We start from the raw sequence: 14,853 nt of genomic DNA on the forward strand, positions 1-14,853 counted from the left end.
GGAAATTTAACCTCATTGTTTTTACAGTTTCGTTTTGATTTTACCTCACAAACTGAATATATGTTACTAAAAAAAACAACTATAATAATCGATGCCGTTTCTATCCAACATCCATCGAAACCACTGTCAATAAAACCCATCCCGGCAACCGCATTCCAAAAATTTTCAAAATCGGTGAATGTTGAATGATTTTGATTGAAATCTCGACAAAGTATGACATTATCGTGATTTAACAAATTTTTGTGATATGTATATCAAGTTCAAATTTTGTGTAAATATTTAAACATTCTCGTTAATTAAATTAACGTCATTAAAAAATCATGAAAGAATCTGCTTTTAAATCAGAAGATACCTAAAATGAAGAAATTCAGAAGCCTAAACATATCAAAAGGTTTATTTTGATATCAACCCTTCATCGCGAATCTTTTCAAAGTAGTACAGGCATTGACACAGTGCGACATCAGGCGAATAAGTCTAAAACTGTGATGTTGTACTTGCGAGGTTCTTGTTATTCAAATGTGTGTATTTTAGGCATCTTATAATGCCTAATAGGCACATACTTTTCAAATGTTAACAGAGAAGTTATCAATCCTCAGATCGAAAGAGATTATTATGGTTATTTAAAGAGTACAAAGATTGTAAAATCTGAAGAATTTCGATTTTTTCTCACAATTTCGAACTCATTTGAAAACAAACGATTCTCTAAATCAACTCTATTAAATTCATTTTTCCATAGGTTTCACACCGTTATACAACGCAGTGTTTTATAAAAGAGAGAAGTCCGTCGCCATGTTATTGCAAGCAGGAGCATGGCTAAGGCCGTCGTATAAAAACGAGCTTCATTTATTGGGAGAAACAGGTAACTCGGTAAACTGATCAAATTTTATATATAAATAATAACCGTAACTTGGTGAGATTATGGACAATCACGTAAACACTTGAATGTACGAAAATTCCTAATATTTTCAAAAACTGTGCTTCGGGAGCCTCTTGGAACATATTCCTTTATATATCAGAGCAAAAATCAGGTTGCAGTTCAAGTAGCTGCTAGAAATTATCCAAATAAAAATTCTTCAGGCAAGTGGATAGAAAGGGATGCATCTGGTCAATCAGATTTCTAGCTTTTCCATGTGCGTACGGTGAAAATGTTATGAGTAGTACTGAAAATTTGAATTCGGAACGTTTTTTATGTATTTAGACTTGATATTTTTATTATTAGACTGATTTGTCAATTTTCCATTTTCGTAAAAAATGGAGCATCTCAAGAATAGTTGAATCCAAATTCATGAGACCCCATTCAAAAAAAATTGCTATTTCCTGTATAGAATTTGAAAACGTTTTCATTTACGAACTTTCTTTCAAAAAATGTCTGATCTGCTTATTACTATTTCTGGGACATTTGAACTGATCGAGGTAATTTCGTATCGTAGAAATCAGAATTGATATTTAAGTATATTTTCTAAATTATACATTCAAACATTATGAATTTTTTATGGATTATTAAAAATTTTCATGTTTTGTGGAGTTGACGGAATAGATAATTTCACAATACTATATGAACACCAGGGACGGCTCATGCTTAATGGTTGAAAATCCGCAACTTTTATAAGGACAACCTGTACTTAGCAATAATGGGCAATTATTAACGTTATGATCTTCGATAATATGTAAAAAATGTTTATTTACTTAATCATCAGTTCTCCAAGCAATATTTGATTGTGTTTCAATACCTCCTGGAAGTATTTTCAATAATTAATTACAATTTATGACAATTTTCTTTCTTTTATGGAGTTAAACAAAGAGTAAATTTTTGTTAAGAAACTATTGATTTTGTTTAACAACTAGCGTTTCTTTTTTCAATTTAACTTACAGTGCTCACATTGCCTGAACCTGAAGTTACAGATTCATCATTCAAGAATCACCCCATAAAATTATGGTTTGATAAGAAATCAGCTAAGTCGAATTCTCATGGGAATAGAATATCATTTATTAAGCCTCACCACAGAAGTTTCTCTAGTCCCATTGGAATAATGAATAATTCAACTTTTCCTCCTTAATTATAGAAATATGTTTGTGGTAGTTCGAATGAACTACTCCTTGCCCAATCTGCAATTTTGATTCGATATATATGTTCATGGCTAACGAGGTAGCGATTAGAAGATTTTTTTATATATACAATAAATAAAAGTTTTAAACTATTTCTTTGTGTGCTTTATTAATAATTATTCTCTACCACATTCTTTGGTCAGAAGTTGTCGGTGTTTTATATTTCATACTATATTCATTTAATTTAATATTTTACTATTTTGAAAGATAATATAAAAGAAATAATTTTGCTCTAATTTATAGCAAACGCTTCCCAAAAACATACTTAAACCTCTAATATAAGACAATCAACCTGAAATCAATGTATACTCAATAATGATGAATGGATATGAGCTTTTCTTTTCATAAAAAAATTGGTTTTATATTCTCTCAATTTTATAAGTATTACTGATTGTGCTTTATTAGTATCGAGAAATGTATTTTCATGTTAGATTAGAAACTTTTGTTCGAAGTCGAATCGTTCATACCTTTGATAATTAGCGTCGAATAAATTAATAGTAAACTGGTTATTGCAAAAAAAAATCTCATTAGATTAGGCTAGACTAGTCTAGCCTAGTATGAAGAACTTTTATTAGTTGTGGTTCACGCGTAGTCCTGAGACGCATTCTATCAGCACAATTTTTAATTAGTCAATCACCCTCTCATCTTATTCCCTTTTATAGCTCATTTCAAAAATTTTCAGCTCTTGATGAAGTTTTTCCTTCTTTCAATTTCCGGTTCTCATATACTACCTAACCATCATCGATACAATCGATGATGGTTGACTTTAATTCGTTTGTCAACAGCATCTTTTAACGACTTTGTAATTTTCAATGGCTATCTTGTACCATAACGGTATTTCGAACTCTTTATTCCTTTTCCTCCCTTTTTATCCATGATCCATGTTCATAATTTTTCGCATACAAAGGTTGTCTTTCAACCGGAACGCACTTCCTAAGGCTACAACTTTCATGAGTAGTTTTATAGGTTTCAAGTTTAAATTGCTTTTAGTTCTACTTGAACACTACTCCTCATTACTCCAATTTTTCCCATTATTGCTGTTCTCTGTACTCTCTTGAGCTTCTTTTGACTTGTTATTTCGTCCATGGATTCTCATCATACCTTCGGTTGGTGTCATCTTTTTTTAATTTGAATCTTTTTCCATTCTTTTGACCACAATCTATCTCGATGAAAGTTTAGTCTGATTCCTAAGTATTCTATAGATAAAAACATTTTAGTGTTTTAAAGGTGGAAATAGAACTCTCGAATTGATATTGAAGGATCCACGTTGTACACCTGACATAGTAAACAGACCGGATGATAGCGGGAGAACTCCATTGCATCACGCCGCTCAGAATAATCATAAACATTGTTTGGAAGTACTTCTCAATTATGGTGGAGATCTATCAGCTACCGACGAGAACAATGAAAGTGTAGCTGATGTTATTTTTCAAGAAACCGTTAATCCTGAGCTGTTCATAACTGGTGTGTTGAATGAGAAAATTCGTACGAAACAACTTGAGCAATATAAGCATAGCTACCTCATAGGTGAGTCTTGTTCCATGAAAAAATTATAACCACATTAAAAAACAATGAGAATTTTTGAGATTCTTCATGTCAACAATGCAACCAACTACTTTGTACAAGACTCCTAGCCTTGATTACTGAACGACTGGGAAACCAGATCAATCTTTTTGAAGTCCTTGAGTTTACAACTGTATTACTGAATCCGTTTTGAATCGATGACGTGGAAACTAATTGCTTCACTATCAGCCTGACTATTTGAGCGACTCGCTATATCTTATTTCTCTCATTTATCTTTTCTCTTTTGAGCAGTGTATGTACCTGAATTAACAACTAGTTTTTGCCCCAGTACATAGAACATGTGTACAGGGTTTAAGCTGAGTTATTCAAGTACAAAAATATTCTTCTTTATCACATTCTTCGTTTTGCCTTCTCTAGAGCGTCAGAAATTTATTAATTATTCATTGTTTTCCTGTATCTGCTATTTTTTCGTTCCGTGTTTTTTTTGCTTTATCCCTTCTCCTTTTCGCCCTTCTTGTAATCTTTATAGTTTCCTTAATACACAAAGGTTATTATCTAAGCATCTATTGGAATTTTCTGAACTACTGTAATCAATTGTACAATATGTTAAAATTGGAGTTAGTCCACTTATTTCTTATATTTGCCTGTTCAATCAATTAATCTTCATCAGCCTCAGTTTCTATGCTCATTTTCGTTTAGAAATATTTCATGACTCTCTTGAAGTTGAGCCCTTAAAATGTGAAAACTGCAATATTTTTGACTTTCGGCCCCTTTATCTTTTTTCAGATTTTAGTGTGCTGGCGCCAAGAAAGAATGGAAGACAAATGGAGGTGATTTCTAGCCTGCTTGTGGCTGCTACTGAAGATGAAAAAATTGAATTCTTACAACATCCACTTATTGGTAAAATTGTTACTTCCATATTTAATTTCAGTTAAAGAAAAAGATGGAAATCACTTGGTGTGAAATTGCGTGGATATTCGAAAATGTCCCGTTAAAACTGAAGGAGTCGCTGGGCTAGACGAGTACTGTCAAAACTATTCCAGAAGTCAGGATAGCTCTTCGTTTGTTTTCGCTAGCTCTCCGTAAGCGACGCAAAGTTACAGAATATGAATTGTTCTAGACTGCATAAGCTCCACAATCAACACACACCTGTTTGGTAGTAAAAAACAGTTACCATAACTTCACGACTATTGAAGGTTCGTTCGAATTTCACAGGTCTCGTTGGAGACTTTAGGTGCATCCATTGGATTTCGAAAACATTCCTTAATCAGTATTCTAACGGTGGAGAAATTGCGAAGCTGCACTTTATCATTAAAAAGTTTCCGTACCTTCAAATGATTCATTTTTAGATGAATTTCCGCTGTACTTCTTTTTGCCCGCAAGAAACGAATAACAGCTCAATTCACACTTTATGAGGAAATCGCTAGTGGCAACTATGCTTATATGACTGCAACTTAACAGTAAAGGATCTGCTGAAATTTCCAGTTTTTGCATATGCGGTTGAAATAAAATCATTTTATAGCGTTTTTGGGTAAATTACAAGGTTAAAGCATAAAAAACAGTCCGGATTACCAATATTTTGATTTACCAAATGCAGGGATCAGCTTATGATGGATGTATTGATATATTTCATTAGAAAAATATTATATTTGCACTCTATCTGGTAAGTTTGCATAACAACGAATGGTACACTGTTAAATTAAAGTGAACTAAACATTCTTGTTTAGCTCCCCCGAGTCCGTCTGTTCCTGCGTTCGCTCAGCCAGTTCTCGCGGTGGCTCGCGTCAATTGTAATTTGTAATAGGAGTGCTGCGTTTCTCTGTGAGCTGATCCAGAGTTAAAAATTATCGTAGGAGAATGTTTACCTAATGTTTTCACTTAATAAGTTGCATCTCTTAAACCTTAGGCAAATTTATCTTGCTACATCAAGCTCTAAAAATCTTATAATCAGATCGTTTATACGTTAATATTGATTTCACTTTTCTAGAGCTTTACCTGATGTTGAAATGGTCGAGGATCTGTTACTTCTTCTATTTATGGATCAGTGTATATCTCATATTTGCTTTTAGTATGGGGGTTTACATAATGTTAGTCATAGACCAAGTTAGAGATGTGGATGGTCTCAAATTGGCACTCAAAATTATAGTTATATTCACAGCTTCGGGATTATTAGCGCATGCAATTTTACAGGTAAGATTTCTCAAAATATCATTCACATAGACTAAATAAAACAAATCTTTTTATTGTCTATTGTTTCAATGTTTCTTGGGCCGTTAAGCAACAATTAGATATAAATATTAACACTAGACATTCTGCAAACTCATGTATTTAACTCGAGGATGACTGTCTCGTTGATTCGTTTTCCGAGAAGGCTGAGAAATGGTGTCAAGCTTGGGAAACCGACGCTGTATTTTACGCGATGGTTAAAGAACTCGGTATCAGCGTTGATAATATTGAAGCCAGAAGGGCGCCAAGACTTCTGATTTATTGCTCCGAATATTCACCATAGAGGATACAAAAAAGGCATCTCAAATGAATTTTTTTGCAACATTCCTGTTTATATTCAAACCACCTTTCTAACAAATTTAAATGTTTTCACTATTTTGAACACAAGTATTTATCTATTCAAATTACAGGTTAAGTTCTTGCAGTTTCTACTTTTAGTCTATATGAGCATCCCAGAAGAACCTGGCTCAACATTGAGAACACAACATTTTTTTAACGTAATCTCCTCAACTACCAACATCACATCTTCATTGTTGGAAAATCTTTGACCAACGAACCATTGGGGTTGAATGTGATTTCTATCACATTAAAGAGTTCATTATTCAGAAGACGACGAGTTTACTCTCTGACAAAACTGTGAGATCTACTTCAAGCATAAATTGAACTCGATGGTTTGATTTACCGCAGATGATAGATGAAATGTTGAAAGAAAAGAAAATGTTGATTTACAATCTTTGTAGCCAAATGTTGGAACGTTTCATTTTCACTTTTGACAAACATTTAAGAACAGAACAAAAAAGAGAACAAACACATTTAAAAGAAAACGTGGTTAATAGTTTACACGCGCTCTTTACGCTTGACGTGGGGTTCGCTTGGGAATTTTTTGTTATCGAAAAGATTGAGTGTATTGAATTCATTGTAAAAAATATAGTTGAGTACGCCTTCGCAATAAAAATGTTCTGTTTGGCGATTCTACTTTAAATAAAAAAAATGCATCAACACTCTTCTAGGGTTTTATATATCGATTGGAAAAAATGAAACCCCTATATGATCACTTTGTTGTTCGTCCGTCTGTCCGTCAAGATTGTTTATCTTGGGGAACTGGTGTATGTATTGATTTGAAATTAGAACTACAGACATCGCCCCGCGTCAGTTAACTGAATTAAAAACGAACAAGAAAAAAAGTATTCCAAATGTAAATAGATTAATTCCTGCATCTAATTTCCTTATTCGGGTCAAATTTCTCGGTGATGTAGTATTTGAATTTGAAGATCCTCTCAAAGTTCTGACCATCAGTCTCTCGTGACGCGTAGAGGTATTGCTAGCGATTAAAAACCATAAACATCGTCTTAGCAACATTTATATTCAGTTCCATTTTCTGTTTAACTGCAATAACAGAATTTATAGATTTTGAAGACACAAATATCAGTCAGGGATCGTCAGCATAGTGAATGGTATTAATTACTTTACCATTGATTTTCAACTCGAATTATTGGTAGTCTCAAGTACAGCTTTTCAAGTTCACGTAGTTCTTTTCTGGTCATTTGGTTTTTTAAATAGTTTCAGTTCGTTTTTAAAATTAACGAAGGGAGTCCAAGAATTTTAGCGATGTCACATAATCGAAAAAAGTTAACTAAAACTATGTTTTTACTAGTTCTTCCTTATTAAGAGGAATATTAGATGATGTCTTTCATTTGACTATTTACCAGGAAATTGATTTTTACATCCGGTCTACTAATTTGGACCACTTAACTACAAATGCTCCAATAGACACACTGGGTATTGTAGCATATGACCACAATGTCAGCACACGAGGAAAACTGAATATCCATGAATATGTTTCATAAGCAGCTAATATTCTATGCAACGTTGTAAAACAAGATTTCCAAGCTCCTGGTTTCTGATCGTGAAAGACTTTTTAACTAATCCCAAGCATGCTTTTTGGGATTCAAATCAGGCAACTAGATGGAAGTAGTAGATGAATAAAAACCTCTTGTTGGTGTGTCAATGGAATTGTTATTTTTTATCTGTTTTTGTCTTTGTTTTGTCTTTTTATGAGTCTGTAGTTTTACTTGGATTTTTAGAAGCCGTAAATTTCAATTTACGATCATCAATGGCAGTTGTGAGTTTAAGCCTTCCAGTTTCACGTCTTTAGGCAAGAACTCCAGATACTTAAAACCAATTGAGTATCCTCTAAATGTCCCTTTTGGACACATTCTTGCATCCTTTTCGAATAGTATCCAGTTGACACTCGATTTTTTTGTTTTTTCTTGGTTTTTATCTATGTTTCTCAATTCTAGCTGTGAATATAACAAATTTTCAATCGACAAATAATTTGTTGGATTTTTTGAACAAATAAATCCAATTTTGGTATATCTAACAGATATACAAGCATAAATCAATATTTCAAAACCACTATGCATACGTTGATGTTACCTTGAATGACATAGTGAAACAACAATAATTGATTAAGCTGAACTGATTTGATTAAAGCGTTGAAATTTGCCACAAATGATTAGTGTAGGTAAGCTACAGTTTAAATATCAACTCATCGGAAACATTCAATCAAATTCGATTTGAGACATCCATCTAATAATATCTAGATAGTTCCAAAGTGAAATTTGAAATATCGCATAGCTAGTCCGCTGAGTTCGTAATCAGACACTGCATTTTTACGCGCCCTATTCATAACAGTAAATTATTTTCTTGAATGTTACGATAAAAAAATCCACTTGTAAAAGTGAAGTACCATTTTCAATCAATTTTCATCAAGAGTGTAACAGAAGATAGATAGAAAACACATCAATCAATTAATCGTGTGACTAACTAAGAAAAACAGATTTTTTGCCAAAAATCGATTTTATTCATCAATTTTGTGGAAGGATTTGTCTTTTACCTCATTTACAGCAAATGCTTCTTCATTTGAGATGCTTTTCTACCGGCGAGCATTTTTTAGAGATCAGTAGTGATTGAGGGCTAGATCTAAACTTTATGGTGGATAAGGAAACAATTTAAAGTGCAATTCGTTTAATTTAACAATCGCTGCCATCGACTTGTGAATCGGTGTATTGCTTGGTGAAACAGTGTTTTTTTCTTCGATATAGATGCCCTTTTTCCTCGATTTTGCATTAAAACGATCCAACAACTCTATGTAGTATGCGCTAATTATGGTCTCCTTTGGAGATAGTCGATGAACAATATTCCGTGCGCATCTCAAAATATTGAAACTATAACCTTCCCAACTGATTGTTGGACCTTTAGACGCTTCGGACGTGGTTCAGATTATGATCGTTTTGATTCCGTAGATTGCCACATATCAATTCGAAAAAATCTAATTTATTACATGGCCAAACACTGCTCAGAAACATCAACTTGTTGTTGTTTTTGATCGACTGTGAGTAAACGCGACTTTCTTATGGTTAAATGTTCATCATGCATAATCGTGGACACAGTACCTTCTGATATCTTTAAGGTGCTAGCTACCTCACGTAATTCACGTAATTTACGGATAGATATAATCAATTGACGGACACAAGACAAATCCTTCTCCATACGACAATGCATCAGACAGACAAAACATCGAATTGATGAAATATTTGGCATGTCTTCTAATTCCCGCAGATCAAGAATAAACTGCGAAATCAACGTTTATCTAATATGAAGATGAGGTTAATGCATTCAAATCACGAGGTACCTCAATCTCAAAACTTAAGTAGCATCACTCATATTTCATTTTCTATCTTGTGATGCCATTGTATTTTAAACGTGTAATTCACACGTGTACCTACAAAATAAATTAGTGATATCATATTAATAAGACACACAAAATGTATGTACCAGGTGTAGCAAATTCGATGCGTATCATTTTAATCTTAAGAACTCTAATAGATAGACTAACGATTAAATTGTGTATATAAACCTTGAGTTAAGAACCGAGTGTATGTGTGTGTGTTAACGCAATATTATTCAGTACATCGTTGAGGAATATTTGTGCCAGTAAGATTTCTCAGTATCTTCATTATTTGTGATCCATGTGCGAAACAGTGAGATTGAATGTCATAATTTTGAGGATTTCATTTGTTCATTGTATCAAATTAATCTAGAGACTTCTTTCAAAAAATATTGATAATTTTTTTTATTTGAAAATATATTTTATTTGTTTCTTACATTTTTAATTAACGAATAATAGCAAAAGAACTACTTAGATTTTGCGGGAAATCGAGAGAGATGAATATAACGATGATCCGATTGATAATGATAATGAAGATCAGTATTCAGTTATCAGTAAAATTGATGGAAAAAAGAATCCAAATAAGAATGCTAGAGTGTCTGCTCTAATCACTTTCTAAGTATTATTCCTTTTAGAGGAAAGTGTATGAGATATTGTCTCAATGAGTCCGTGTATACACTGAACATGTTACGCGACTTTGGTCTCAGAGACTAGGTTATCTGCGTAGACATGTCTATAGACCAATCTCCGTCTGTGGCGAGCCAAAAAAAAGGGTCTCCCGATAGACATGGAAGACTTCATACTACGCTAGACATTTTAACAGTGAACGTCAATCTAAGTTTAGACGTCCCAACCTGTCTCCAGGTTCAACTATTTTTGTGTTCGGCTCAAATATTCTGAAGGTTTACATGAGTCTCCACTTGCTAGAAAAAAGTAAAGAAGCTGGGATTGTTTATCGACCCTGCGACTATCACAATCAACTCTTCAATAACAGTAGGCGTCTACGGGGAAAATTCTTTTTCTTGTGTAAATCTAGACAAGAGAAAAAATGGTGTCTCTATACTTTATTTGATTATTTTCAAAAAAATATATGTACATATATATATATATATATATATATATATATATATATATATATAATATACAATAACATATAATATTTAATTTTAGTGCATCCTGGATCGTCGAAAATATTTTCAACGTTACGAAATGTGGATGAATTTAATTTGTACCTGCCTCTCATTAACTGTAGCTGTAACATTGAAGGACTATACAGGAAATGCGAATAAAAGCCGTAAGTACTGACCACATCCGGTTTCGTAATTGTGCTTTCCAAATTGTTGTATGAATGATATAATAATAGTCTATAGTTTCTTACAAAACACATCAACCGCTCCTTCAGGTGTAGAAATCCTTGGGTGCCAAATAAGACTGTAGGGGGAATGACTGTTCGAAAATGTGGTGGTGGAAAATAATTCGTCTTCTTCGATTGGTTTTTTTCGAATACTTCTGGCAAACTATTAAAAATGTCAATAAAAACGTCCGATTTAAACAGTTCTCATGACTTAGGAAATAAGCTAAACTCATTTCTTTCATATTCGATAGTTGACTTTTGAAATTTTGATGAAATCAAATCCAAAGGATTAAGATCTTGAGTTATTATCGACCATTCATCTTTCATCTATACACCTGCCAGAGAATACAGCATAAAAAATTAACGTAATCAGGTGGATCACTATTCTGTCTCCATTAAAGACATCAACATTAACAAGAATAGGAATAAAATCACGATAAAATTTTTTGAAATAAATAAAAAAAATGAGCTCAATTCGAAGAATATTGTTCCTACGTGTTCATTTCCTACAATCCTTGTTCAAATATTAACTTTTTGTGGAATTTCTCATCCCTTTAATATCGATTCAACTCAAAGTTAAACATGAACGTAGATTTAACACAAAACGAAGTGTGTTTCACAACTTCATTTTTCGTGACTAGTTAATTCTAAATTTGTTCACAAAACTGCATTTATTTTATCTAGATAATCAGTAATTAACTGAAAACAGCTTTTGAATTATTAATTTTATATCAAACTGGATGACCCCTCGAACTTTGTATCGTCTACTTGTTAACGAATGTCGTGTTGGAGATTAGCTCAACTTAATTTATGATTTAAATGATATAATAAATACATAATAAATATTAAGTTCAATACTTTTAAGATACTAACAAAATCGTGTACGTCAATCGCGTGTCAGCAAGATATAATTGAATCAAGTCATTGGACAGATTTCAGCAAAGATGATAGATATAAAACTGAAAAATATAGACATTTTTCACGATTTTGCCGAAACTATACTGACTACAACTCCTCCAAATTCTATAAGTTGCTACTCGAAAACTAGAAAAAGCTAGAAAACAAGTTGTGAACAAAACTGAAGTGAAAACATACGTGTGTGGATGAAAATATTATTGAACATTTACTGATTGTGAAAATTAGATTGGATAAAGTCCAGTGAAAACCAAATTGCACATTTGAATGAAATATGTATATAGATAATAATTTATCTGAACTAATAGCGACAATGACGATCCATTTGATTGATTTATAGCAGTAGATGAAATTGATAAGCAACTTAAGTATGTATCGCCATCTAGAAGCGAAAATTGTAGATGTAGATATGTTTAAACTCTTAATCTATGAAACTCTTGAAAAACAATGTGAATTATAATTATAATTATTATAATTAAATTCTTTCAGTCGCGCCTAATTGGGTGATGCATTTCGCAAGTATCGCGATTCTGATGGCTTGGATCGAACTAATGCTTCTAATTGGGCGTTTGCCAAGTCTCGGATATTATGCACTCATGTTCACATCTGTCTTGCAGAACGTCGTTAAGGTAATTAACTGCTATTTATTAAAAATCGATATCCACGCTCTTTTTATAAATGTTTCTTGATCCCACTGCACAGATACACTTAAAAATTAATATGCTAATCACAATTTAAAGCGTATTTTCTTTCGTTTCCATATATTCAAAATAAAAATTTCCTCATACGGTGAGAAGTATCCATCATTATGGTAAGAAAAATTCCACAATATTATTATGTCACCTATGAATTGTTTCATGTCCAACTGTTGCGATACGTCGACGTTGACATGGAATAATCTGCTGGAATTTCCATGATAACACAGCCAAAGCACTGAATCATTATTATTGCAGTTAAATTTCCATATAGAAGAGTTCTATTGCTTTTTTTTATTTGCTAAAACAGTACACGGTGCTAGAAAGTACCATAATTTTTATGAATTAGTGTAACAAAATAAGCAGAATTGAATTTTTACAACAAAATTGAATAGAATTCAATAATTTCTAGAAGATATGTTCAATGAAAAGTATTTGCTGATAAAGATATGTTTGAGAAGAATCTGCAAGTTTTTGGTCCCGATTTCAGACTTCGTCGGCTTCCATTATTTTAATTTTGATATAAAGGGTGGCCCATAACATTTAACAACTTCTCCCCAAAGACCCAGTAAGTTTCCTCATGAAGTTATAGCAAATAACTATAAAGGGATAATCAAAACAAAAGTTCAGTGCAAGTGGCAAAAAGTGCGTGGAACAGATCGCAGTCGATATTAAAATCTATGAAACCATTCGTTCAACCATAGTTTAAGACTAGTGCACACTAAAGTGTGAATCTTGTAGTTAGAATCTAAACGTAAAACACTTATTGTTGAACTGTCTAAAGTACCAAAACCAAATATTAACTAACAACTTCCCAAACAATATGATCTGTCTCTTTAACAAGAATTGTAATGTCACAAACTTAATAAAGTATATAAAAGAAATAAAATTGTCTGCAAAGTCTTCACGTTTATCAAAATCGTCATCTGACGACTTATGAACCAACGTTACTTTATATATCAAGTTCCCTGGATTTTTGTCCAGTACTCAAGCGTGGATCATCTTCTAACAAGACATCTAAAGATTTGTTTTCAGTTGATGCAGTTTTTCTGCGTCTTGATTTGGATAAATCTTTTACTGAACCATTTTCGTTGAACTTTTTCACTAGTTTACTGACAGTAAATCTTGTTATGGGGTTTTGGTTAGGATATACATTATTAAACATATTGCACATTTCTTTTTTTCATAGATAAACGACCTTTTGTGACTTTTAATAAACTACAACAATAATAATTTATTGAAATGTCACAATTGAAATAACAAAGTTCGTTATTTTTCCGGAAAAAGGAAAAGATCTGACAACAATGTAAACCAGTCGTATCACAAGACTTTTGTACACAAAAATTTCTCAAAATCGTACAAGCTGTTTCCGAGATGATTTCCATACATAAAACTCACTCTGTATAAAAATAAATTCAGTTGAAGGTGTATAACAACTTGCAGGTGATCTGTTGATTAATGTACTGATATATCAATGGAACGCTAAAATAAGTTAAATTCATTCTCGTATTAGAAACCTTCTTTCGCATCTGATTGTGGAAGAGTTTTATTGAATCCTACTCTATAGTGTTAATGGTTTCTTCAGTATTCTTCGAACGTAGGATTTCAATGTTACTATGCATCGTTTCAAAGTGAATAGGCAGCGTTGGAAATTATCACATCTCATTTTTCTTCGAATTGTTCCTTGAAAGTTTTATCGAATTTGAGATTGGCGATTCCGGAAAAATTCCATCAAATAAATTACTTGAGAACATCTGTATTCGTGTCTCGTAGACTCTATTTCGAACCATTTATTAAGGGAATCCGTTATCACAAGTGGTATAATTATATCAGCTTATCGGTAAAAACCTTGATTTGAAAACAAACAAAGATCTGTTGATTCTTTGTGAAACGCTTGTTTTTTGCTTGGGAATCGTTGTAAAGATTCTTTTGAATGTGGAGAAAATTGAGTTTCGAGCTCTCACTTAATATTTGTTGAGATACTGTGTCCACTACGGACCAAAGGAGATTCGAATCAGCATTTCTCATGCATCACAAAGGCTGCTACTTAAGATAGAATATATTGTCATACGAGTGCTATGTGAGTCGTTCACATATACTTGAAACATATATCTTTCTCAAAAAATGGAATTGAATCGGTGAGATGATTTTCTATGACTTTCGACGTGGATTGAACCAACAGCAATGTGCCGATCAACTCGCTTTGACTTCGACATTCAATTTTATATTGACGTTTGGCTGTTGAAAGATTCCTTCGCATTTTATGTCGCATAATTTGACAATCGTGTCGATTAGTGCAAGGG

At 32.8% G+C, this 14,853-nt stretch overlaps 2 protein-coding genes across 3 annotated transcripts in view; one reads left to right on the forward strand and one right to left on the reverse strand.

Annotated features, from left to right (window-relative positions):
* Positions 1 to 14,853, reverse strand: part of LOC130453097 (dopamine D2-like receptor) — a 144,733-nt gene that overhangs the window by 62,734 nt on the left and 67,146 nt on the right. The gene's annotated exons all lie outside the window — the stretch shown is intronic.
* The window catches only part of LOC130453409 (transient receptor potential channel pyrexia-like), a 48,429-nt gene that overhangs the window by 17,634 nt on the left and 15,942 nt on the right, over positions 1 to 14,853 (forward strand). For both annotated transcript variants that reach the window (XM_056793137.1, XM_056793136.1), the window contains exons 3-8: positions 737 to 859; positions 3,334 to 3,633; positions 4,417 to 4,530; positions 5,618 to 5,820; positions 10,757 to 10,880; positions 12,345 to 12,484. In XM_056793137.1, coding sequence (XP_056649115.1) covers positions 737 to 859; positions 3,334 to 3,633; positions 4,417 to 4,530; positions 5,618 to 5,820; positions 10,757 to 10,880; positions 12,345 to 12,484 — 1,004 coding nt within the window. The remainder of the gene's footprint in view (positions 1 to 736; positions 860 to 3,333; positions 3,634 to 4,416; positions 4,531 to 5,617; positions 5,821 to 10,756; positions 10,881 to 12,344; positions 12,485 to 14,853) is intronic.

The sequence above is a fragment of the Diorhabda sublineata genome, chromosome 2, assembly GCF_026230105.1.
Source record: "Diorhabda sublineata isolate icDioSubl1.1 chromosome 2, icDioSubl1.1, whole genome shotgun sequence".
In the NCBI taxonomy this organism is placed as follows: domain Eukaryota; kingdom Metazoa; phylum Arthropoda; class Insecta; order Coleoptera; family Chrysomelidae; genus Diorhabda; species Diorhabda sublineata.